General features: G+C 39.8%; 2 protein-coding genes across 9 annotated transcripts in view; one reads left to right on the forward strand and one right to left on the reverse strand.

The window, feature by feature from the left end:
• Positions 1–18067, reverse strand: glt1d1 (glycosyltransferase 1 domain containing 1). 5 transcript variants are annotated; one of them, XM_017417173.3, is made up of 14 exons: positions 17879–18067; positions 17566–17604; positions 16451–16602; positions 16236–16341; positions 15314–15355; positions 13360–13411; positions 11734–11770; positions 11135–11191; positions 6179–6277; positions 5538–5587; positions 3062–3105; positions 2629–2749; positions 2000–2098; positions 1–445 (listed from the first exon to the last, which is right to left on the reverse strand). In XM_017417173.3, the coding sequence occupies exons 1-14, from the start codon at positions 17953–17955 to the stop codon at positions 293–295; spliced, it is 1128 nt and encodes a 375-aa protein (XP_017272662.1). In that variant the 5' UTR covers positions 17956–18067; the 3' UTR covers positions 1–292. The 5 variants fall into 5 exon arrangements, with proteins under 5 accessions (XP_017272662.1, XP_017272665.1, XP_017272663.1 ...); XM_017417176.3 differs by having other exon boundaries at positions 17800–17932; XM_017417174.3 differs by lacking the exon at positions 15314–15355.
• slc15a4 (solute carrier family 15 member 4) overlaps positions 17656–22801 on the forward strand; it is a 27974-nt gene continuing 22828 nt past the window's right edge. For 2 of the 4 annotated variants that reach the window (XR_001808601.3, XM_037977036.1), the window contains exon 1: positions 18609–19175. Coding sequence is in view for 3 of the 4 variants with exons in the window: in XM_037977036.1 (XP_037832964.1) it covers positions 18609–19175 (567 nt within the window). In the remaining variant the exon portion in view is untranslated. Of the gene's footprint in view, positions 17768–18175; positions 18359–18563; positions 19176–22801 lie in introns of those variants that run through there. The other 2 variants (XM_025006163.2, XM_017417172.3) reach the window with 2 other exon arrangements.

The raw sequence follows: 22801 nt of genomic DNA on the forward strand, positions 1-22801 counted from the left end.
TTAACAGTAAGTCTTGTGTTTTATTTTTTAAAATATACATAACAATTTAATACCAATTTCACATGCATAAATTATATAAATGTGACAAGCAAAAAACATCTGCATCATGATTTTTGTTTAAAAGTGACCCGCAGCATCTTTTTCATTCTTGCTGTGCAAATAAAACATGGTTTTTATGCAAATAAATATGATTAAAAAGTATTCCACTTGTACAAAGTTTATATGTGATGTCCCGTTTTCAGCTGCTCAAGTTTCCAAGGTAGTTCACAGCACAGGGATGATCGCTCTCATCTTACGCTGAGTGCAGGGTGTCCACCAGTCGCTGGTAGGTTTCTCGCTCCTGTTTCAGGCTGTGGTGCTTTCCCACGTAGAGTTTTCCATTCCTTACCACTTTTTCTCTGAGCTCGTGATCTGACAGCAGCCTCTGAGCTTGGTGCACAAATTCCTGGAAAGGATAAAGCCAAAAAAGATCCGTCTCATGTACAGCCAACAGCCACATAAAGCTTACCAGTGAAGTTGCCTGGAGATACATTATGTTTATTTTAAAGCATAGAAGAAGATCCCAGGCACAAGAACAGAACTCGGATAGAAGCCCATGCGCTGATTAGTAAATACATCAAAAGTGCCTAAAAAAAACTGCCAAAGGAAGAAGATATTTAGGGCGTTGGATCCAAATGTAGATGGCCAACAGACCTTTTTAATTCCCATTTTTAAGCTTCCATCTCTCATTTGCTGGTAAAGAAAGGGACAACAAATAATGTTTTGTTACAGCTAAGCAAGCCTGCCTAATCTGTCAGGGAGGGAAAATGAATTAGAATACTAATTTGTCATAGCAAGAGTAATGGTGCCGCATGTTTTGTCTTTTTCTTCTTTATCTAGACATCACCGAGAACCCTAGCTGCTCATTGTTTGGCTCTGCAGGCTGAAGTAGCAAAATGAAGCCACATTGCCTTGAAGTGCTGTTGCAACGCGGCGGCCAACATTTCTTGCTACGCTGAGCCAACGGCCACGCAAAGTTTTAGCCACTGTCAGTCAGCAGGCTATTTCACTCTTCACTTCAAGTGATGTGATTATGTCTGAAGAGGCTCTTGGTAGCAAACAGCTCTTCTGTATGGCCATATGAGAGCTATAAATCTTCAGCAATGGGATTAAAACTCAACTTATAAGCAAACTGCTTATAATTATGCCACTCTTAGTGCGAATTACAGAGCCAGGCAGGAAAAGCCCTATCGCCGTTCAAAGCTTTTGGAGCACTCGCGGTATTTATTCCTTTTGACACTTTCCTTAATGCTCGCCCTGAGTGAAAGTTTGGCCGACAGATCGGCGCTCGCTGGCCGTCGGCTCCAGCTGAGAGGTCATAGTTTATCTGGCCCGAGTTGCCGCAGCCGCCCGTGTGACCTTCGTAGCTGTGTGTCAGCTGAGCACACGTGCAGAGAGGACTTATCTCTGTCATCACAGCGACATGAAGCCTCAGCGTGGCGTTCTGACAGCGCCGCGCTTAAGCCCCCTGTCAACTGGCTGTAGCATATGTTATCCTCCCTTTGCAACAAATGTTATTAAACGGCAAACTGAGAAGCACTCTAAAATGATTTTTTTCCCCCCTATTTTACACTTTTCATTTTGCCGCAGAGTTTAGGAATGCATGTGACGTCATTGATTTCTTTTCTCTAATGGCTGCACCTTTTGATTTTAATCTGAGCAGGATTAGAATGAAATCAGAAAAAGAACTATTAGTTCAAAATGTTGTAAAGTGATGCAGAATTGCTGATTTAATTTAATTACTTACTTTACGTCTTTAATTATTACAAAGACATACACACTTTCCGCACCTGTATCAGTTTTCCAGCGCTCATTAGCTGCTGTAAGAACTTTTCTGGTGAGCTGATGTGACAAACAGTGGCAGTAGCTGCTTTCGCTTCAGTAAACAGTCAGTGTGTTTGTGGGCAACATAGCTTATAGGGGTTTGAGATAAGCACCGACCAGGTCAGACACCATATACCTGAGGAGATGAATACAGCAGGCCAGTGACCTCATGTTGCACCACAGCTGCATTTCCTGGGATGTCTCTTGCCAACACAGGCACCCTGAGATCCATTGCCTGTGAGAAAAATACAGAAAGTCACTGAAAGTCATGCTATCCATATTAACAAGAAAAAGAGAGAGAGAAATAAAACAAACTAAGAGAGATTTGTCCAATCTGCTGTTCTGCTTCTGGTTCTGATTCCCTTCCAGAGCTCGCTGTCTGTATCAGCCTCAGCAGGTTGCTGAGTGAAACATTCTAACATACTAATAAGACTTTAAGCCCACTGTGGATTCTCTTAATTGACTGTGTTTAAATGAGATTAAGTGGATTTGGAGGTTTGGCTCACTTAGGAATAGACATATTGAAGTCAGGCAATTAATTTGGGTAATAGTCCTTGAATATGCCTGATAACATTGTAGCTAAGCAACAAACAGATAAATACCTGTTTAAAGAATCGCATGGATTAGATTTATCTAAAAGGGCTTTGGATGACAAAGTCTTTGCAAACACCTTGATAAAGCGGCAGCCCATTAAGAAACTAGTCATTTTTGCTGTAATCAGCACATGCTGCTATCCAATTACCCACAAGCCTTGAAGAGGTTTACCTCCAGGACGGCTGCTGACATGCCCTCTGAAAGTGAGCTGTTGACCACGGCGAAGCACCTTTTCATGGCGGCGTGCAGCTCCAGTTGGCTCCTCTCCTGTGCCAAGTAGACCCCTGTTGTTCTGCAGAGGCAGAGGCAGAGGCAAAACTCAGTTCTGCGTGACTTGGGGCTTACAAAGGCGTGAATGATGCTGAACAACAATGACGAGCATCAGGGTAGGACACTTGGCTGCACTGTTCGACACGCACAAAGAGGTCAGGTGAAGTCTTAACCAGAGAGGGCAGCTTCCTGCAGCAGAGGTCTTTGTTGTCATAAAAGCCTTTGGCAAAAAAAAAAAAAAATAGAGGAAGAACCGGACAAGGCTTGGGAGTGGGGAGCCAGGCACAAAAAAAAGCACGTGGCTGCAACACTATTTGTGTATCAAATATGTTACCTTTTAACAACAGCTTCCACTTCAGCGGTAAGCACAGGATCAATCTGTGAAACAAATGAATAAGCTGATATAAAGATTAGAAGAACAATTAAACCCTCTGGTTTTGGTGTCTCAAAAGCTTTGTTTGCATCAAGACTCCCAACAAAGCCTTAATCAGACACATAAACAACAACACAATAACTTCTACAATGAGGAAGTCGCTGGCTGGAAAACCCAGTATTTTCAGAGATTGGGGTCAGGATGGGGCGGGAGGCCAATCTGATTAATTGCAATGTGGGATTTGTGTGCATTAGCCTGCCTAAAGACAAGTCAAAGCGAAGCAATTTGGGTCAGAAATGCCACCAAGCAAGCTGCTACCTTTCCCCCTTATTTTATGTCTATATCTAATTTGTTTTGAAGGTTGTAGCATTAAAGCGAATCTGAACTGAGAGCATTTTGGGTATTCTGGTGCAATCTGGGATTTATCTTATTGCAGTGGTTAGTTTATTGTTTTTTAAACTGCTGCCGGGACAAAAACAATTTCTCATAAGGTATCGATAAAAAATCTATTCATCTTTCTGTCAATCTGTAGGAGACAGCGTATATCCTGCGGGGAAGAAGGAACCATTTGGCTTATGTGAAAATACACTGTATGCGTTTTGCAGCTTAAAGCCCCCCAAAATGATGCGAGTCTTGTAATATTCTCTTTTATTTAAAATGACAAATTCACACAAGAAACTAGTCTTTTTTTTATTTTATGCGAACCTAAAGCACAGAGTGTCGTACAAAATGATATACAGAGCCCGGTTAAAGAAGAGTAAGATGTGTCACTGCTGACAAACATCAGTGACCTGAATTCTCCTCTTGACAGATGTTGCACTGCTAGTGCTTATTATGAGGGAGAATTTATAGTACGCCATTATACTCTGTGCGGGGCATGTCTCATCGTACCTCCTGCTCCCAGTTTTTGGTATTTCTTTCGCTTCCTCTCTTATGTACAGTTTGTGTTTATCCGTCAAATTAACACACGAGAAACTGTGTGACGATACCGACATCTTTTAATAATAATAACACTGATGACAGTGAGACCTATTTATTTCGCAGACAAACAGCCTCTAATGTGATTCGGAGTGAGATGAATCACACGTCTCCGCTTCCACTGAAGTATTTCATCAAAGACCAACAAAGCGTAGCGATGCAAGAAGCGGCGGTAAGATGCATGTGCTCTTGTGCTCTTGGCTACATCTAATTGAGCTGCTTTTGAGTAAAACTACAGGCAGAACATATACCTTTTTGCCTGACAGAGCTGCTAGAAAAAATGAACACACACACACACACACACACACACACACACACATATATATATATATATATATATATATATATACATACATATACATATATATATATATATATATATATATATATATATATATATATATATATATATATATATATATATATATATATATATATATATATATATATATATACATACATACACACACATATAAACTCACTGGCCCCTTATTAGGTACACTTGTTTAACTGCTTGTTAACACAAATGGCTAATCAGCCAACGAGATGGCAGCAACTTGATGCCTTCAGGCATGTAGACGTGTTGAAGACGACTTGCTGAAGTTCAAACCGGGCAACAAAATGAGGAAGAAATGGGATTTAAGCGACTTTAAATGTAGCGTGATTGTTGGTGCCAGAAGGGCTGATCTGCCGACTTCAGAAACTGCTGATCTGAGTTTTACACAAAACCATCTCTAAGGTTTTAAAGAAAATGGTCCAAAAAAGGGAAAATATCCAGAGAGCAGCAATCATGTGGACAAAACAAGTCTCGTTAATGTCAGAGGAGAATGAGCGGACCGGTTCGAGATGACTGCTCAACATGAATTGCTGTGTAGTTTGGAGGATTGGAGGTGTTGGAAGACAGCAGCGACCTGTTTTGGTCTTGGCTGTGTTCAGATTAGCCGTTAGCTCGTCAGGCCTGTCAAACTTAAACTGGATTTCTCCAAACTGGGGCGATTCAAGCAACTATCTACAACAGGTAAGATATTAACTGTTTATTAAATTTTGCACAGATCCCCACTTCAGAATGACTGAAATATCAATTAAATATCTTTCAGGGGAGACAAACAGAACCCATGTACGAATGGTGTGTGGCTGGGCAACAAACCGAGTCTATAATTCAAACAGGCACTTTTCCAGATACTGTATATCTCCATTTATGTGGGAGGTTGTCCAGGGGTCGGCAGTCTTTAGCAAACAGCGATACAGATATACACAAAACCATGTTAAAAAAAAAAGGTTAATTACTGCTGCTGACACTGAAGGCATTTCTCCTCAGCCTGTATCTCTGCTACAGCCAATTAGAGGCTTTTTGAATTCCCAAGGCAGGTAGATGTCTGTGGACACTCAATAGCACAGGAAATGCTTTTTCAGGACGGGGGGTGAGGGGGAACCAAGTTGTTATTTAATGTCTACTTACCTTTGGTCCAATGACGACCAATATATTCAGCAGATTCTTACAGTGCCAACCTGAAAGACACACACACATAGAAGGAAGGAATGTAAATGAAAACAGCAATTGAGTTCTAAAAAGCTGCAAAGCCACATTTTCATAAAAACCTTACAAATGTACAGTCTTCGTTTGGTTTTAAATGGGAGCTGTACACTCTGATTCCAAGAAATAGCTTGTCTAAACATTATTATACAATTTGACGCCATCTAGTGCTGTCTTATTACCATAACTGTGTGCTGTGAAAGAAAAATGAAGTGGGGGAAAAAGGCAATCATCTGAATCAATACCAGTCTCACGGCTGGATTTATACATATGTAGGATATTCATCATGAAAAATGCTACAAAACGGGATAACAGTCTTTTTTGCGCTTTTACATAAAATTTCACACAGGTGAAAGTCAACTGTAGATACCTTCCATCCTATTTAATTATTGAGGACACCTTCTCTAACGCTAGTTATTTCAAGAGTTTACAATTTAGCCGTCAAAAGTTTGCCCTTGACATTTTAATTAACTGTGTAGTCTGTTTTTCTCTTCCAGTGCATTCATCACTAAAATGAAAAAAATAAAAAATAAAAAGACAACAAAATAATACATTTCAAGTTAAACCTGAAAAAACTTCCACCAAATAGAGCGGGTCCTTGACTCTTCTGAGGCCACAGACCAACAGGAAGATGCGCAGCTCGTCCACGCGCTCGCTCCTCACACCTGGAGCCCGGCCAGACACACAGACAGACAGCGGCACAATATCAAAACACTGCATAATGAACTTCCCAAGTACATCAGGAGATAATGAAAGCAATACATCACCCAAGGTCACGGGGAAAAAAGAAACGGCAGTGACTAATATGCTCACACGACGCAACAGTGAAGCGGTTTGCTGAAAGCGCTGGAAGGTTGCAGCCCGAACAGTGTGAAATGCAACGTCGTCTGGATGACAATTTGCTCATTAAAAAAAAACCCAGTAAACCCGGTAAACCCTGGCTAAAGACATCAAATATTTGAAGAAGTTAGCTTTAAATGAGACACAGTGCTGTATTATGTTCAGACCATCCGACTGTGATGATAAATCTGGACTTAAGTCAGAAACTGGCAGGCGTGCAGCTGTTCTCAATGCCAAAACTAAAGTAATGCATCTAAACCTGCAAACGCATCAGGCTAAGATCATTCCTTATTTTTGAAGGCATCCCAAGCATTAACCTCTCAGCCTTAAACGCCAGGAAGTTTAAACATGTTATTACAGCACTGCATTTTACCAAAGGAACTGTCCAGGACTGAGGTTATTTTACATTTATCCACAATGTAAGGAGTAGTAGGATAGAAAAAGTAAGATGTAAGGAATATTTTCTTGTTACTTTGTCTAACTGGGTTGGGTATGACTCTCAGCTATTACTACACAAAAACTTGAACTGAGTATCTGTAAAATTCACTTCATTATAGCCATTTTTGCGTTTCTTTCGTGAGCTCAGTTGGTTGTGATGCCCATCTTGGATTAGGTTGACTCCAAAACTTAATGAGTTGTAGATGTACATCCAATGATTGTTTTCTGAGAGTTTCATTTAAATCTGTCCAGTGGTTTGTGGGATATATTGCTCACAGGCAGAGTTGACTCCAACAGTTAATGCTAAGTTTTAAAAGCAGATCTCACTCAATTAGTAAGGGCTTATAGCATGTGTTAGGGATCACTCTCAGCTACTACCACACGGAATCTGAGCTTAATATTTGTAAAATTAGCCAAGTCATAGCCATTTTTGTGCTTGCTAAAATTTCTTAACTGTGGTGCTAAAATGGGATTAATAGTTAATCAGTTGTAGATGGTCTTCTAATGATTGCATTCTGAGAGTTTCTTTAAATCTGCCCACTCACACAGACACAATGCATTACTGCCTTTGGCAACAGGCAATAAAAAAACTAAACATAGGTGCGGATTCTGTAAAAAAAAACAAAAACAAAAAACTGCTCAGTGCTGCACAAACTGGGAAACAAACCCTTTTGACCATAACTCCACACAGACAAAGCCCAGCACGTGCTTCCAACAAGCACAGTGACAGTCCAGGGAAATCCCCTGCTGCCAGATAAGTCCAGATCAGGAGGCTGAAGCAGCTCCTTTAATGCTATTAAGAGCATCTTAAAATGACAGTGTCAGCTCTGGGTCCTGACCCTGATCCTAGGAGCCGATTGTCCGCAAAGCTCTTATATTTGCGTAAAAATATTAAAGGTCCTCGCTTCGGTCAGAACTGGTCAGTGGAGTTCAGAAGTCGTGTCACCACATCAGAGTAAAGTGCAGAAAAACATCATGTAAGATAGATGGAAACAGAAAGCTGACCAAATGAGCAGAAACAAAGACGTTCACTGGATCACGGACACGTTTCTTTGTTCCTTTGGGAAAAAAATGAAAAAGTCAAATTGTATAAATCATCTTTAGAGAGCACTGAGAGGATTGCATGTGAACCAATTTGGGCTATTCGCCTTTGATTTCAGAGAGGACGTTTGCTCAGCGTATCTGCAAGTGTGCGACACACATTTGTTCGAACAGCTCCTAATAATCTGTTGAGTGGCGTAAAATAACAAAAAAGAACAAAAGATGCCTGGAATAGAAATGGGCAAGTTATGCTTTTTTATGTTTAAACAAAACACTTCTGACCAAAGTGCTTAGAGAATAGAAGACAAGCTTTACTAATCTTGAAAGCAATAAAACCCAAAATGATGCAGATCTTATCTTTCATACTGAATTAAAAGTTGACAGACACAAATGAGGTTTAGGATAAACAGGCAGAGAGGAAAATGTGTCATCAGAATAAATAACACATTACTTTTTATCTTCTAAAATGTGTCAGTGCATGCATGCTTTAACACATGAAAACACAGAGCTTCTCGTCGGCCTTCCCAGCATATTTACGCTCCTGTTTTCTCTCAGTCATTGTCACGTTCTGCTGTTACCTGCTCTGCATGGATGTCCAGTGTTGTAGCTCTCCTGTCGTTGTTGTTTTTCCTACTTGGTATATTTTTGTTGTCTGCTGCCATGTCGGCCTTCTTCATCGTTAAAAGTGTTTAGTGATTATTCTGATGGCCCCACTAATTATGTAGAAACAACAGAAGCAGTCCGTATGAAGTGCTCCACGGTGATGTTCTTTTATTTTAATATGTTACCAAACACCGTCTTGTGAAGCTTTACTTTCTTTTTGATAATTCTTGACATCCTGTTAATTTAACCAAGATTCACATTATTTATGAAAATGATTCTGCTTGCAAACTGCTTGTTTCCCTTCATTCTTTAGGGATACAACGAATTATCACTCTGCGTCGTACCTGATTCTGGTCTGTTCCCTTAATTTGACACAAGGCACAGAGCTGGGGTAAATAAAAAAAAAGCAAAGTGGAGTTCTGTACATATAAAGTGGCTTTAAAGCCCGGAAAGTTGCCGAGTTTTAATGTTTAGGTTTATAACCTTGGAGGAAGCAACTGGGACGTAAAGGATAACACAGGGACACGGTGAATTCAGCCATGTGTCTCCGTTCAGGCTGGAGGGTTTCTGTCTCTTTTCTCTTCGAGCTGCGGGCTTTTTTCACCATGTGTCGCTGCTGCGTCGGCCCGCACCGAGGTAACGTGTTTTCTCCCGAATCTCCACAAAATCTTCACTCTGCATGCGTAAATAGATTGCACTCTAGATTTTGCTCTTTAGAAATTATCAATTTATGCCACGCCAGATGGAAGGGCGGGAGAAAAAAAGAAAACAATATGCAGCGTTATGGGAGGAAAAGAGTGCAGGCAGGAGACGGCGCTCCCTGCTGTGCCACGAGCACGTCTAAAGGCAGACGGAGAGTGAGAGACGACAGGAGAAAACACAGGTAGGACTTGTACTGAAGCGCACGTCGTTTCTTAACATTAACTACAACAAACTAAAACACGAGCAAAGTTGTTCATGAGCAAATCAACAAGAAATGTGAGAAAGAGCTAAGGCAGACCAATCAAATTGTAAATAAAGAGAACCTGAGAAGCGTGAAGCAGAATTTGAAAAAACAAACAAACAAAAAAACAACAATTTTCAACAATAAACCCTAAATGTTAGATCAGATTACACTGAATGAAGCTTTCTGCTGTGACGGCCTGCAAGTCAACTATATGTTGGTAAAGTGACCAAATAAGAAGGACAAAAATGAACTAACACAACCCCAGCATCAAACAGCCTATATGCAGAAAGTGGAACGATGTTTACGACTATAAAGACAACGATGAGTCATATTATAGAGTTTTCAGCACATCTGAGTAACCCTGCAGTAGTGGAGTCTTCTGTTTGGAGTATAACAAATGGAGAAATTAGTGCAAGGAAAAATCTGTATTAGTGGGAGCTGTTGTGAAACACGGTGATGAACAGCCCTGGGCTTGAGAGCTGATACTCACTGTCCTTCTTCTCTCTGTGAGCAGCACTGTACTCGGGATGGACATCATCTTGCCAAATTCCATTTAAATACCAGGATGTTTGCAAAGGTGAGATGTACAATTGCTGAGCCATTTTAATTAGAGAGACAAGGAGGGAGAAATAGTTGTTCAGTGGCTCTGCTGATGTTTACAATCACATGTGGAATTGTCGTGAATGTTTAGAGATTCAATTCCGACTGAACAGGTTTTGATAAATGTAATTCAACCACGAAACATAAAGCTTTTATAATTCAGACCTAGGTACAGTTACATTAAAGAATGGTAAGGGGAGAAGGATGTGTTTTAAATGTGTTCGGTGCTTAAATTCTAGAGGATGATGTGGAAGATTGCAAAATGTAACATATTTGTACATTTCTGGTAAATCCAAAATATTCAGTATCCCATAATAATTGCATTATTGTACATCTCTGACAATACATTTAGGACCTCAGTCAATTTTAGTTATTGTGACTAAATACACATTACTTTGAGACTGTTTAAACCTTTAGCCTTTGCTTTTTCAACCCTATTTGTGAGTTGCTCGTACATCTCCTGATCCACTGGGTGAATTTTAAGGAATCTTTCAGAATTTAATCATTGGATGCACACCTCTTTTTGGGAGTGGACACAGCCACAACATCTAATCACTCACTTTTACAGATAATCAGCTGAAAATGGAGGTGGTAGTAGCTGAGAGTCATTCCCAACACATGCTCTGAGCGTGAGATTGTGCGTAACGTTATTTTCGAGGTTTGAACAACGCGGCTACAGCTCCGTTATTTTTCAGCAAAAGATGCTGTTAGTTTAAAACCCTGGAGTGAATGAAAGGCTGCGGACGATATGCGTTCCTTCAACGAACGATATACCTTTAATGACATGTAAATAATCCTCCTGCTCACTGAGTGAGACATGTAGATCAGTTGTCCCCAAACCTTTCAGCTTTCAACCCACAATCATAAGCAGTTTTTGTACACAAACTTAGCTAAAAATCCTATTAAACAACCTTTTTACTAATTTTATTCATTTTTATTTATTGTTTTAACTCTTTGTTACAAATACTATGAAAATATGCCATTATATTTAATGATCTTTTTGGCGCTCATCCACAATGGGGTTATAAGAGCCTACATAAAGAGCAAACAGTACCTGAGCTCCTCAGGAAGTCAGCCCAGCAGAGTTTCTCTGCCACTTCCGTCTGGATACCTTTAAAATAAACATAAGCTCATGAAAATCTCAAGACACTCGATAAGTCCTATTCTGGTCATCAATAAATAAGTTATTTGCGATTCAAAAATCATTATTTTTTGCTTGATTAAGAAAAATAACTTTCCGTGTGATAACTACAGCATCTGGTGGTCAGCATTAATAAATGAGTTTTCACTGATCAAGGGTCAGCCACGCCGGTTACACGGACTCATGTGATTGGCTGCTGGTGAAACTGTTTTACCACCAAATCAAAGCCGTACACAGAGGTTGTCGTTTCATCCCCAGCCATTAGCCTCTCTGGGTAGGAACACTAGTTTTGGTGGGAGACGACATGAAAGAGTTTTTATTTGGGCTGCCCTAGATGTCATAATGTCTACTGAAGAAAAAAAAAGAACGCAAATGGAAAAAGCAGCTCTGTACAGCAACAAGTCTGATTTGAGAAGGAATAATAATAATAAAAAAAAAGCTGTTAAAGTCACTTCAATGGTAAGTAAAGAATGCAGCGCATCAAGCGGGAATAATCAACCTGCACATCTTACCTTGAGGCTGTACGTAGATTTTACTGCTCTGGGCAACCTTCAGGAAAGCAAAATAAAGAAGGGAGATAAGGGAACACAAAAACACAGAAACACAAATAAGGACACAAACGTATCTCTCAGTTCGGACTGGCCACGTTTGTTTATACAATTACATTTGATAGTTACTGTTTGTGCTGCTCTCATTTCATGGCACACAATAAAAACAGATATTTGATGTTCTCTGTGCTCAAAGCATATTAAAACTAAAAACAAACTTTAAAAAAAAAAGGGGGGAGTCGGGGAAGCAGTTGATAAGATAATGGGAGCATTGCAATATAAATCAAGGGGGATGGAAAATAAATTGACTGGATGTTATCACACCAGATCCATCAACTATGTGTGTTTTGTGTCACAATAAAAAAAAGCGAGCGATGCCTCTCAGTGCCCGCCTCGTCAGCCTCCTGTCAGCACTTAAATGGCGGAGATAAAGCAACGCCACTTGCTTCAGTTCGCAGCCTATGGCTGGAATCTAATCTGAAAATAAAACTCTGTGATGCTGTTTTAATGCCAGACTAACAAAAAAATGTTTTCAGTTCTTCCTTTTCCAGCGTTGCATGTTTGTTAAAGAAGTAATCTGACTGAAGAAAGAATTAATATCCTGTTCAAATTAAAACATCTCCCAAGATAATCAGTGGCGATTAACCAGCAATAAGGCACATGAAGAAATATTAATTTGGCGCTGCCTGACTGAAACTATAGGCTGTAAATAAAAGATGGCTTTTGCCAAGAGGAGCCATGAAGTAAACAAAGGAAATACATTTAACTGCAATACCACTGATGACCACAAGAAGCTGGCCTCCAAAACACCTCTGGCTCTAGACTCCAAATCAAAAAGCTTCTCTTGCTTTATTTGTTACAATTCTCTCAAAGTCATTATGGTGTCAAATGGTCTTCGATGGGCTGCTGGTCACTTTGCAAATAATTCCACAGATTAAAATAATTTTTGCACATTTAGCTTTTATTGAACTACACTTTGCTCCACAGATTTGTCCAAACACAGTGACCTCTGCACCCCAAAGAAAAAAGAGGACAATGCAATGGTTCATCTGAAGATTTAAAAAGGTGGCCTATAAAAGGTGAGGGATCTACATTTTTAAATAGTCTGCAAATAAAAAAAGTCCTAGCAGAAGGATTAGAAAGATGAAAAAAAAACAACCTATCATCTGTAATATTTCTGATACTCAAGGCTGTCCTAATTTGATCAAATTAATAACACTTTGCAAAGTGATCAAATCAAAAAATGAACAAGTGCATTTTTAAAAATCCTTTCTAAACAGCAGGTACGCGGCATGGTGAATGCAACTCTTTAGCGCAGCCTTACTTTATGCTGATCTGAAGTTGATTGCCATCAGTGACCCAAATCAGTCAAAAAAAAAAAAAAAGTCTCTTTAGAACCCCATTCTGTCTTAGATTGAATCAAAACATCACTTCTCGTTACTCAAGCTTTTCAGGCACATTTTCACTTGTGCAACCCGGAGCAACACTATCAGTTTCTCCTTCGACAGACTGTCTGAAAATAAAAGCGACATCCAGAATAAACCAACAGGGGTGTTTCTGAATCTAAATGCAAAGAGAGTCAAATCATACCAGAAACAGTTCTGCCTCCTCTTTCAGTTTATCAGTAAATGCGACGGCAAACCTGATTGGGAACAAGAGAAGACTGTTATTATTGCTGCAAATGGCATTTCTGTAAAGCAAAGATTTTTTTTTAGAAAAACACCAGAGAAAGCGGCAGCGGTGAAAGAAAAACATCAATCTATGGAAAATGGCAGAATGACACTACACAGTGGAGTATTCTGTGAATGATGCCATGTTGGAAGCTACGTGCTTTATTCAGCCCGAACTGCACCCAGTGTAGAGATCAGGTGCACGCAGTTGATTATCTGAATTGTATTATTATTGATATTTTATTTACTGGAAAGCAGAAGTGGAAAGATATTGTGTGATAAAAGCGTAACAGTGTCTTATGTGACCATAACAGGAAAAAAAAGGAAAAGAAACAGGCAAAAAAACACATAAATGGAAAGAGTCACTGGTATTTATTTCTATATGTTTTTCCTAATTCTTTTTTTATTACAACAATAAAAAAAAGAATTGATGTTTCGATACACTGATAGTCTACATATTGAGACAAAACTCCAGTATTATTTTCTTCCACGTAGCCTAACAGAGAAACTGATCTTAGAGCTGCTCTAATCTGTATAAGAACTTATAAACAACTGATTTGGACATTAGTTTATGAGCTAGTGCTAATAAAACATACAGGCCTAAGCACGAACAGCATCAGCAAAGGAATCAGTTAGGATCACCACGTAACTAGTGCCTTCATCTTGTACGAATTCAACAATTTTTTAAGTTCCAGCTCTTCAAACACCTGGTTCCCCTTAACAACCTGTCATAAAAAAAAAAAAAAAAAAATCTTTTACCATTTTCTTCCAATCGCACGTTTGCATTTGACAAATGTAACTTTGTCACAACAGCTCAGTACAGTAACTTCCAACATGGCGTCTATTACTCCGAGTGCAATGCGTCATGTCGTTAGCCATTATCTATAAGCGAGGAATGAAAGCAGGGAATGTGGCTTTGGGGCACATAAAGGACTTCAGGACAAACAGAGAGAACACAAAAGAGGGGGGAAAAAATGAAGGGAATGTGGGGCAAAAATCAGTGGGGGCATATTAATTTGCTTGTGTGGCAGTGCATTATTAAATAGGCCGACAGGCTCTGTGAGGTGACCGAATTTCACGATCAAAGTTGGTGTGAAGAGGCACAAGCAGGGGGAGTTGCACGGATCGAGATGTTTGAAGTTGAATGAGCTGGACTCCCATTCCTCCAAGAAGGCAATTATACCCTCAGACTCGCAGACTTACGAGATGAAGTCACTACCATGCCCTTTTAGTTAAAAAATGAAATGTAGCAGAGTCTGACGCCAGGTCACAGCGCACCGTATTGATGAATATTCTTTGTTAAAAAACAAACTCAGCCCTCACAGCTGGAGTTGGATTGCATATCCTCAGCCTCATACTTTCATCCCATCCATCAGGGACAGGAAGCAGCTGAGAAACCCAGACCCCCCTTTTTTTCGCATAAATAACTGAAGCTATAGTTTAGAATTTCTGAGTGAAATTCTTAGAAATGCTTAAAATATTAAAGGACTGCCATTCCTTGAAGGAATGCATATTGCCCACCGCCTTTTGTGGCAGAATGTTAAACTAAGATCATCTCTCATAACGAGAGGAGACAGAGTTACAGATGTTTTGGGCAAACCTTGTTAAGCAAGTTAACCAAGTTAAGCACGATCTCAAGAGTGGCAAGACTCAGAGTATGTGTATGTACTACCACATCAAATTTAGCGCAATATCTGCAATGTTGACACAATTACAGCAACTGTTGATTACAATGTGTCAGCATGCAATGATCCGATAATCTTTCATTAGGTTTGTTAGTAACTTTAAGACAATCACGTGATTAAACAATGTTAGAGGTCATCTTGATTTCGCACGAACAATGTGAATGAAGCTATGCAAGTAATCATGGTTACTTCCTGTTTGCACTTCGAGATGTTGACGGCTGCATCAAACTTCTACAAAAGGAAGTTTGAAAAACATGTCATATTACACCCTTTTGAACAGAAACTAAATAAACTGCAAATGAAATTGCTTTAAATGATACAACAAAAAGGGCCGTAAAGCTTCGTGGACACCACATTCACAACAACAGAATCAGCTGAGCGTTCGCATAAGACACACATTTTGTCACGGTAGGATAGAAATGGGGACAACAAATCAATGTAATGATCCCGTCTTCTTATTTCCTTCAGTTTTTTTGTCTTTTTTTCTTAGAAAAGTTGTACGGTTAGCAGGATGAGCTCATTTGAAGTGACAGAGTTCAGATCTTTTGAAGTGGGATTCTGTGGAAAGGTTATGAACAATTAACGTCTCACCTATGTAGACAGCAACACCAAAGTGGACTTCTGCTCTCCTAAAACAACTCTAATTATAAAAGTTTTATAGTGGTTAATGCAAACACAATTTTTTAACCTTTACATTGCTGTCAACTTTGCATGACTCAGTTATTTACGCAGAATTTTATGGTTATTGACAAGCGGCAGCAGCTGGTAGCATTGCTGGGGAAACCTGAGAAATAATCATATAATATTTCTGCAGAAATAACTGTGTAATATGTAATATGAAATTTATAGCAACATAAAGGTTTATAAAACCGTGTCTTGGGTCTGAACTAGCTTGTTAGTTCGGTCAGAATTAAAATATTTACAACAAGTACAGTATTAATTATTTTTAATCTTTCCAGAGATACCTACTTCAAGAGATCTGAGCTATCCCTTTAAGAAGTAAGCTTCAAATGCAAACACGTCTGTGGAATCAAGCATTTTATAAAAATAATTATCTAATTCTATATGCCTACACACTACTATTTCTGATAGTGGCTTGCAGCAAAATCACCTGGCTTTTAGTAGCACCTGCTCCATAACCACACGCTTCCGTTCATCTTTCACATCTTCATTTATGTCTGTTCCGCCAAAAATGAGGCCAAAAGGCACTTGGACGTCTATCGTAAAGAGCAGACATGACACAGAAATGCAATTACATTTACAAGAACAGGTACGACATGTAAAGTCAGCTCATAAGTAAACGCATGCAACAAGAAGGATGTTTACCCAGCAGGAGTCTGCCGGCTTTGAAAACGTGAATGGCCAGTGCGCCTTCGTACGGAGGATTCCGGGATACGAGATGTGCCACCTCAGCTGGGGACTGAAATTGTCCTGCATCTCTGAGCTCACAAGTGTGTCCGGCTGATTCGATGTAAGACCTGAGACACAAAACACATCTGGCTGTGAATGGCTTGCAGTACTTGAACATAACCCAGTGCTTCTATGCTAGTTTTAGGTACCTACACAGCATTTCAGTGTTTTATGTTATGGCTTTTTTTTTCTCTAAAAATTGAAACAATATGCTCCATCACATTTATCAGTTCAATCAAAATAAAAATGTAGCAAAGAAAAGTCAAGGCTATCTTTGGAATCAGATGCTTTATTATATATGGCAATTTGTCATTTGCTTATTCACAAAACTGAAAATGAAACTGACAAAGATTTTGACAGTTGTTAACAGCACCTGACTTTAACTTCTTGTATTTTTCAGGAATGCAGTTTCATACAATTAATGCTTTTGCATTCATATAAACACATTAACTTACAGATATGGCTTTCTGAATGGGGACAAACACAATATGCATCATAAAAAAACTATAAAACAAAACTAATTATGTTTGTGTGGAATGTTAAATTTGCAACCCCCATCCTGGGTGACTTTATAAAACTGGTTTGCGTAGTCTAAATATACATACAAGTCCCATGTTTATTCTTAAAGTACTTTTATTTTTATTTTAATACACCGTAGAGATTCACGCTTTAGTACTACTATACTTGTAGATGGGTCACATTTCACATCAGGACATTTGGATCTAATTTAAATGTGCGCTGCACGGTATGTAGTTTCACTAAAGTAAAGGATGTGAGTACTTCCTCCACCACTCATGACTTAAGATCACATGTTTGAGCAGAGTTACAGTGAATAAAGCCACGTTGAAGGAAGGCATACTAATTCATAAAGCTGATTTACTGCTGCCTCTTTGCATGCATGCAGCCAAGTGGCGAGCTGCACAACACAACAGTGCCACTTTTAAATGGACTTAGTTAACTATTAACGATGCTATCAGCAAGCTTACGTGCTAATGAATAAGTCACAGCAGCTGCTGCAGCCATTAAATTACCTTATTCTCTCGGCTGTTGTGTGGTTCCCGGTTTTGGGGCTGAGAGGGGCGAGAAAGAGTAATTTCATTATTTCCACAAAAGGCTGCTGTGTCCTGCTAACTGGAGCAAACGACACAACAACAAGCAGGAGCTCCGAGTTTCAGCTGGCTCGCTAACCTGAGCTCCTAACACATTTCCTGGACTTATGCCCGGTAACTTGAGGTAATGCTAACAGCGTGCTACTTCACAGCTACCTCATCTTATCAGCGGACCATGCTTCATATTGTTTACAAGTCCGTCTCCAACATCATTCCCTGGAAACACATCACGTACCCGGTGGAGTAACTATCATTTAAGTCCTCGCCAAAAAAAAGGACTTTCCTATTAAACATCAGTTTCTGGGGTTTCATCACCTACATCAAAACAAAAAAGTCATTGAAAATAATGAGGCTGATATTATAAATTACAAGAAAAGGGAACCGCACAAACGCTTCCTCGTTCTGACGGTACACCGCATGCGTAAACCAGACAGATTTACAAGTCATCTAGATAGACCGTTCGTCGGCTGTTCACGCGTCTCTCTCGGCGCGTTCAGTTTAGTTACAGATCTGCTCCGCAGCAACGCAAAATGTAACAGTTTGTACTGGGCGCTGTGTCACGCGACAGTACTGTGACACTGTTTTTGTGTACTTCCAGTTCCCTTTTGAGAAAAGTATTTACATGAGACGAGAGAAACTAGACATTTGAGCGGTTAGCATTAAACAGGCTAACCGAGGTTACTGAAGACCGCCCGTAACTTTTCACCAACTAAAGGTAATGTAAAAACGTAGCTATGTTACAGCTAGCTTAATGTTTGTACTGAGTGCTTATTTTTTTCTACATATATTAACAAGAAACTTTTGACGGACAGTTGAGATAAGGTGGTTTCGACGCTGTTAAATGTTTTCTCTGTTTAGGATAGTGTCGCTGAATGTTTAGTTTACCGGCCTAATCATGTTTGTGTTTCCCCCCCCTGTAGGTTTGAACTCACTTTTTTGGGGGGGATAAATCTGTTTCCGTCAATATGGCTAACAACAGGGATGCGGATGAGAGCACCCCTCTGCTGGACTCGGGTGACAGTCCTTCACCACCATCAGTCTTCCAGGGAAGGAGACTCGCATGTGCAGCCGTCCTGCTTGCTGAATCATTGGAAAGGATTGCTTTCTACGGCATCACATCCAACCTGGTTCTGTTTCTCAACAGCACTCCTTTTTATTGGCAAGGAACCATGGCGAGTCAGGCACCTTTGGTCTTCATGGGAGTAACTTACCTGATCTCACCTTTTGGAGGCTGGTTAGCGGACGCCTACCTCGGCAAGTTCTGGACAATCGCCTCAAGTTTAGTCCTGTATTTTATCGGCATGCTGTTTTTCCCCTTCATTTCGAACAACGACACCAGAATACACCTGTGTGGAGAAGAGAAAGCGTTTCCAGTGCAGCCTCCCGAGTGCACAAACAGCACCCCTCCGCCTAATATAAACTGCCCCACCCGTGGCCCGTACTGCAGCCCAGTAATCTATGTTGGACTCTTCTTAATTGCACTAGGTGTGGGTACTGTGAAGTCCAACATCACACCGTTTGGAGCTGATCAGGTAAAGTTTAAACAGTATCATTTTCACAGCATTTATAAAAATAGGCATGAGGTTTCTTGTAGGCTAGAGGTTCTAGTTATTCAAATGATTTGTCATCTGGCCCGTATAAGATTGGGTATGCAGTGTATGATTATGGAGGTCAGATGTCACTGAGACATCCGTGTGTGTGTACGTGTTGGTGCTCCCTTCACCTTGCTCTTCCTCAGTTATTGTTTAAGGTTAAGCTTCCTCTTCAGGCCAGATAGATCATCTTTAAAAACTCGCTTGACAGCTCACAAGTTCACGAGATGGAGAAGAAATCCCAAACAATTACATTTCTACCGCCACGCTTCACATTTGCCATTAGGGCCCTTCTTTCAAAGGGCTGTCTGTGTTCTGCAGAAAGAAACCATGTCTCCTAATACGAAAGAATCTAATTGTGTTGTAAACACATGACTGAAAAGTTTCTTTTTTTCCCTCTCTCTCTCTAATTGCACATCTGTACTTCAGTGTTGCTGTTGTTTTGGACAAAACTTCCATGAAGGTCCTCTCTCTCTACGATTGTAGATACATGGTTTGTGGCACAACCAGTTGGAAGATGCGTGTAGATTTTGTTATCTTTTTAGGAATCACGAGGACTGTTTTGAATCAGATTTGGCTGCTTTTTGGATTCAATTCTTTGGGGTGGTTGGTACTGGATAATCTGTCATTTGAAGACAGATTTACAATTACAATTTAGGATTGTAATTGTTTTATGACTTTAAATAATCAGTGCAGATACTTTAGGACTAAAAAGAAACCAACAAACTACATGTTGCAGAAGACAAAATGTCACTTATGCTTCAAATCATCTGCAACAAATCTGAAATCCCTAACTCTCATTTCTGGATTCATAAAAAAAGAAGTTTTACTTTCATTTTATTTTTTACAGTTTTAACTCATGGTGACTGTTAGTAGAAAGTTTCAGTTCGACAGTGTGTGTTAATTTTTAGACTATGTAGCCTATTAAGTAGATAAAAAGAGGATAACTTTTACTTTTTATCCCCCATACAGAATGAAAAATGCATTCGTTTCAATGAGTTTTTCTTTTTTCTTTTTTTTTTACATAACTGTTTTTTATATAAAGTATTCTGAAAAAGTTGGTACAATGTGTAAAACGGAAATAAAAAGAGAATGTAATGATTTGCAAATCTTAAACTCATTTATTTACAATGGTTCAGTATAGTAAACATATCAGATGTCAAGTTGAAGAAATTGTACCAGGTTTTTTGAGAAAATAAAGTAATTTTGAGTTTCATAGCAGCAACACATTTCAACAAAGTTGGGGCCGAATCATGTTTCCATCAGTGAAGCCTCTTCTCTTCTTTTACCAACAATCTGTAAACATCCAGGACCTGAGGAGAGCAGCTGCTGAAGGTTTGGAGGGAATGTTGTCCCGTTCTTGTCTGGTGTAGGATTGTAGCTGTTCAGCAGTCCTGGCTCTTTGCTGCAGGATGGGAGCAGATATTCTGAAACCTGTAAATACTTTTATGAGAACAGTTATATTTTCTCCCAAAGAGCTGCAGATTCAGTTAGAATGAATATTAAACCCAGCAGGCTTTGGTTATTTTTGTAAAATCTTATCTCTGTGGAAAAAAAAAAACTTTCTCTGCTAACACATTTTACACTGTTTTTGTGCTTCCGCCAACTCAATTTAGCCATAGATTTTTCATGAAATGATAAATCGAAGATCCTGTTACTTCTTAAATCAAGTTTAACTCTGTAAGCTCAGCACTGTTAGCTTGATGTAACTGACGGTGTTACTTTCTCTCAGGTCTTTCTGATTGTTTGAAAGCTTAGAAAATTAGCATACCACAGCACATGTTTTGTCACTTACAAGGGCTACTAAATGACTTTTCCCCCCACAAAAAAAAAAAAAATATTAATGACCTCTGCTCCTTAATGAACAGGACGGCAGCACACATCTGGTAGATGAACATCAGTCCCCCCACATAGCTTGACTAAAAAAGACTTATTCTGTATTTAAACTAGGTCACTTGTGTCAGACCTTACCAGAACACAAATTTAACCACCATTCAAGTCATTTATTGTGTTAATAAGCCCTATTTTCTGAGCCCATCTGTAAAGCAGAGCAACTGAGTGCTGCAGCTGCTTTCGTTGACAAATGTTGCATTAAATTTGGTTCCTTTTTAGCCCACAAACTACGAGCCAAAGCGAGGTCCTTGCTGCTGTGATTCCAAAAAAATATCTCCGACAATTGGACCAGAAATCCTCGGTTTAGTCAAAGATTTGCCTCCATCCTGGTAAGCAAGTGATCACTTTACCGCTCAGTCTGAGTGCAGGTAATATGTAGGTGTTGTTCTCTTCAGATGCAAAAGAAAGAGTAAAAGCTTGAGAGGTCAAATGTGATAAAGCTATTGGCTGAAGAGATTTTAGGTAAATGTGCTGCATTTGGGGGGAAAAAAAAACAAGCAAACCAACAAATGAAAAACCTACCTGTTCAAAGTAAATGGGTAGAAACAAAAAGGATGCACAGATAATTCAAAAAGACAGGACAGACACCGTAATTCTTCACTTTATTTAATGTTCTGTTAACATAGCAAGACAAAACTATTTAACAGATTTAAAACAAATCAAATGATCTTCGGGTAGCCAAGCTTACTGGCTTATACTATTATCTCAATAAGCTGTGACTGTTGCAGACTCTTTGGCTATGCAAAATTACCAGAAAATCCGCAAATTTTCAGCTGCAGTCTCAATGAATTTTGCGTATTTGAGACTTAAGTGACCAGCAAGCTATGAGGCTACGATTTGCATGGTTGTTTTTTGAAAATAACTGCTTATTTCTGCGTGCACAGTTTGAAAACACTGGGTCGCAATAATGTACGCTTGGTCGTGTACGTTTTTCTTGTTGCAAACCTCTGCCCACATCATACACATCTTAGCCTGCTTTGTGCACACCTTGGCAGCTGCGCCCACATTTATGATCTTATCTACTTTTGAAATGAAAATAGGTAGATTTGGGCAAGTTTATAATAAAGCTGTGGCCTTGGATGCTTTCTGTCAGAGGAGAGCTCCCGTGCAGGTGTCAAAATGCAGCTGTAGCACTTTGGAATTCACAGAAATTAAATTCAGAGGAGTTTGAGATGGGTTCAAGACACCTGCGGCAATATTGAGAAGGGTTTGAGATGCCCACTACAAGGCTGGGACTATTTTAAGCCAGTATCTCACTTAGCCGTGACTATCGGTTACTCAGCGATGAAAAGAGATTGTGAGAAAATAGTCAAATTTGCAGTTGCCAACTCACCGATTTCTGCAACCAGCAAGCCTTGGGGACACGTTCTGCGTGGCCGGTTTTTGAACATAATGGTCTAGTTTTTGTGTGCATGGCTTGCAAAACTGTATTCCAGGCTGCGCACATTTTGTCGCCCACCTCTGCTCACACGTCGTTCCGGAGCATTTCCTTCTAAAGACCTGCACTGAGAGTCTGGATGGTTCGTGTTCATGTGCCAATATCAGGAGTTGGAAAAAGTAAACAAAATGTTGGCTTTTAACTCGCACGGTGCAGGTGCCAGGGCATCTCAGGTGTTGCTCCTGTCGTCTGCGGTAAAATGCGGCTACTCCTTTTATCCCCCCCCCCCCCCCCC

Source organism: Kryptolebias marmoratus, linkage group LG1 (assembly GCF_001649575.2).
Source record: "Kryptolebias marmoratus isolate JLee-2015 linkage group LG1, ASM164957v2, whole genome shotgun sequence".
In the NCBI taxonomy this organism is placed as follows: domain Eukaryota; kingdom Metazoa; phylum Chordata; class Actinopteri; order Cyprinodontiformes; family Rivulidae; genus Kryptolebias; species Kryptolebias marmoratus.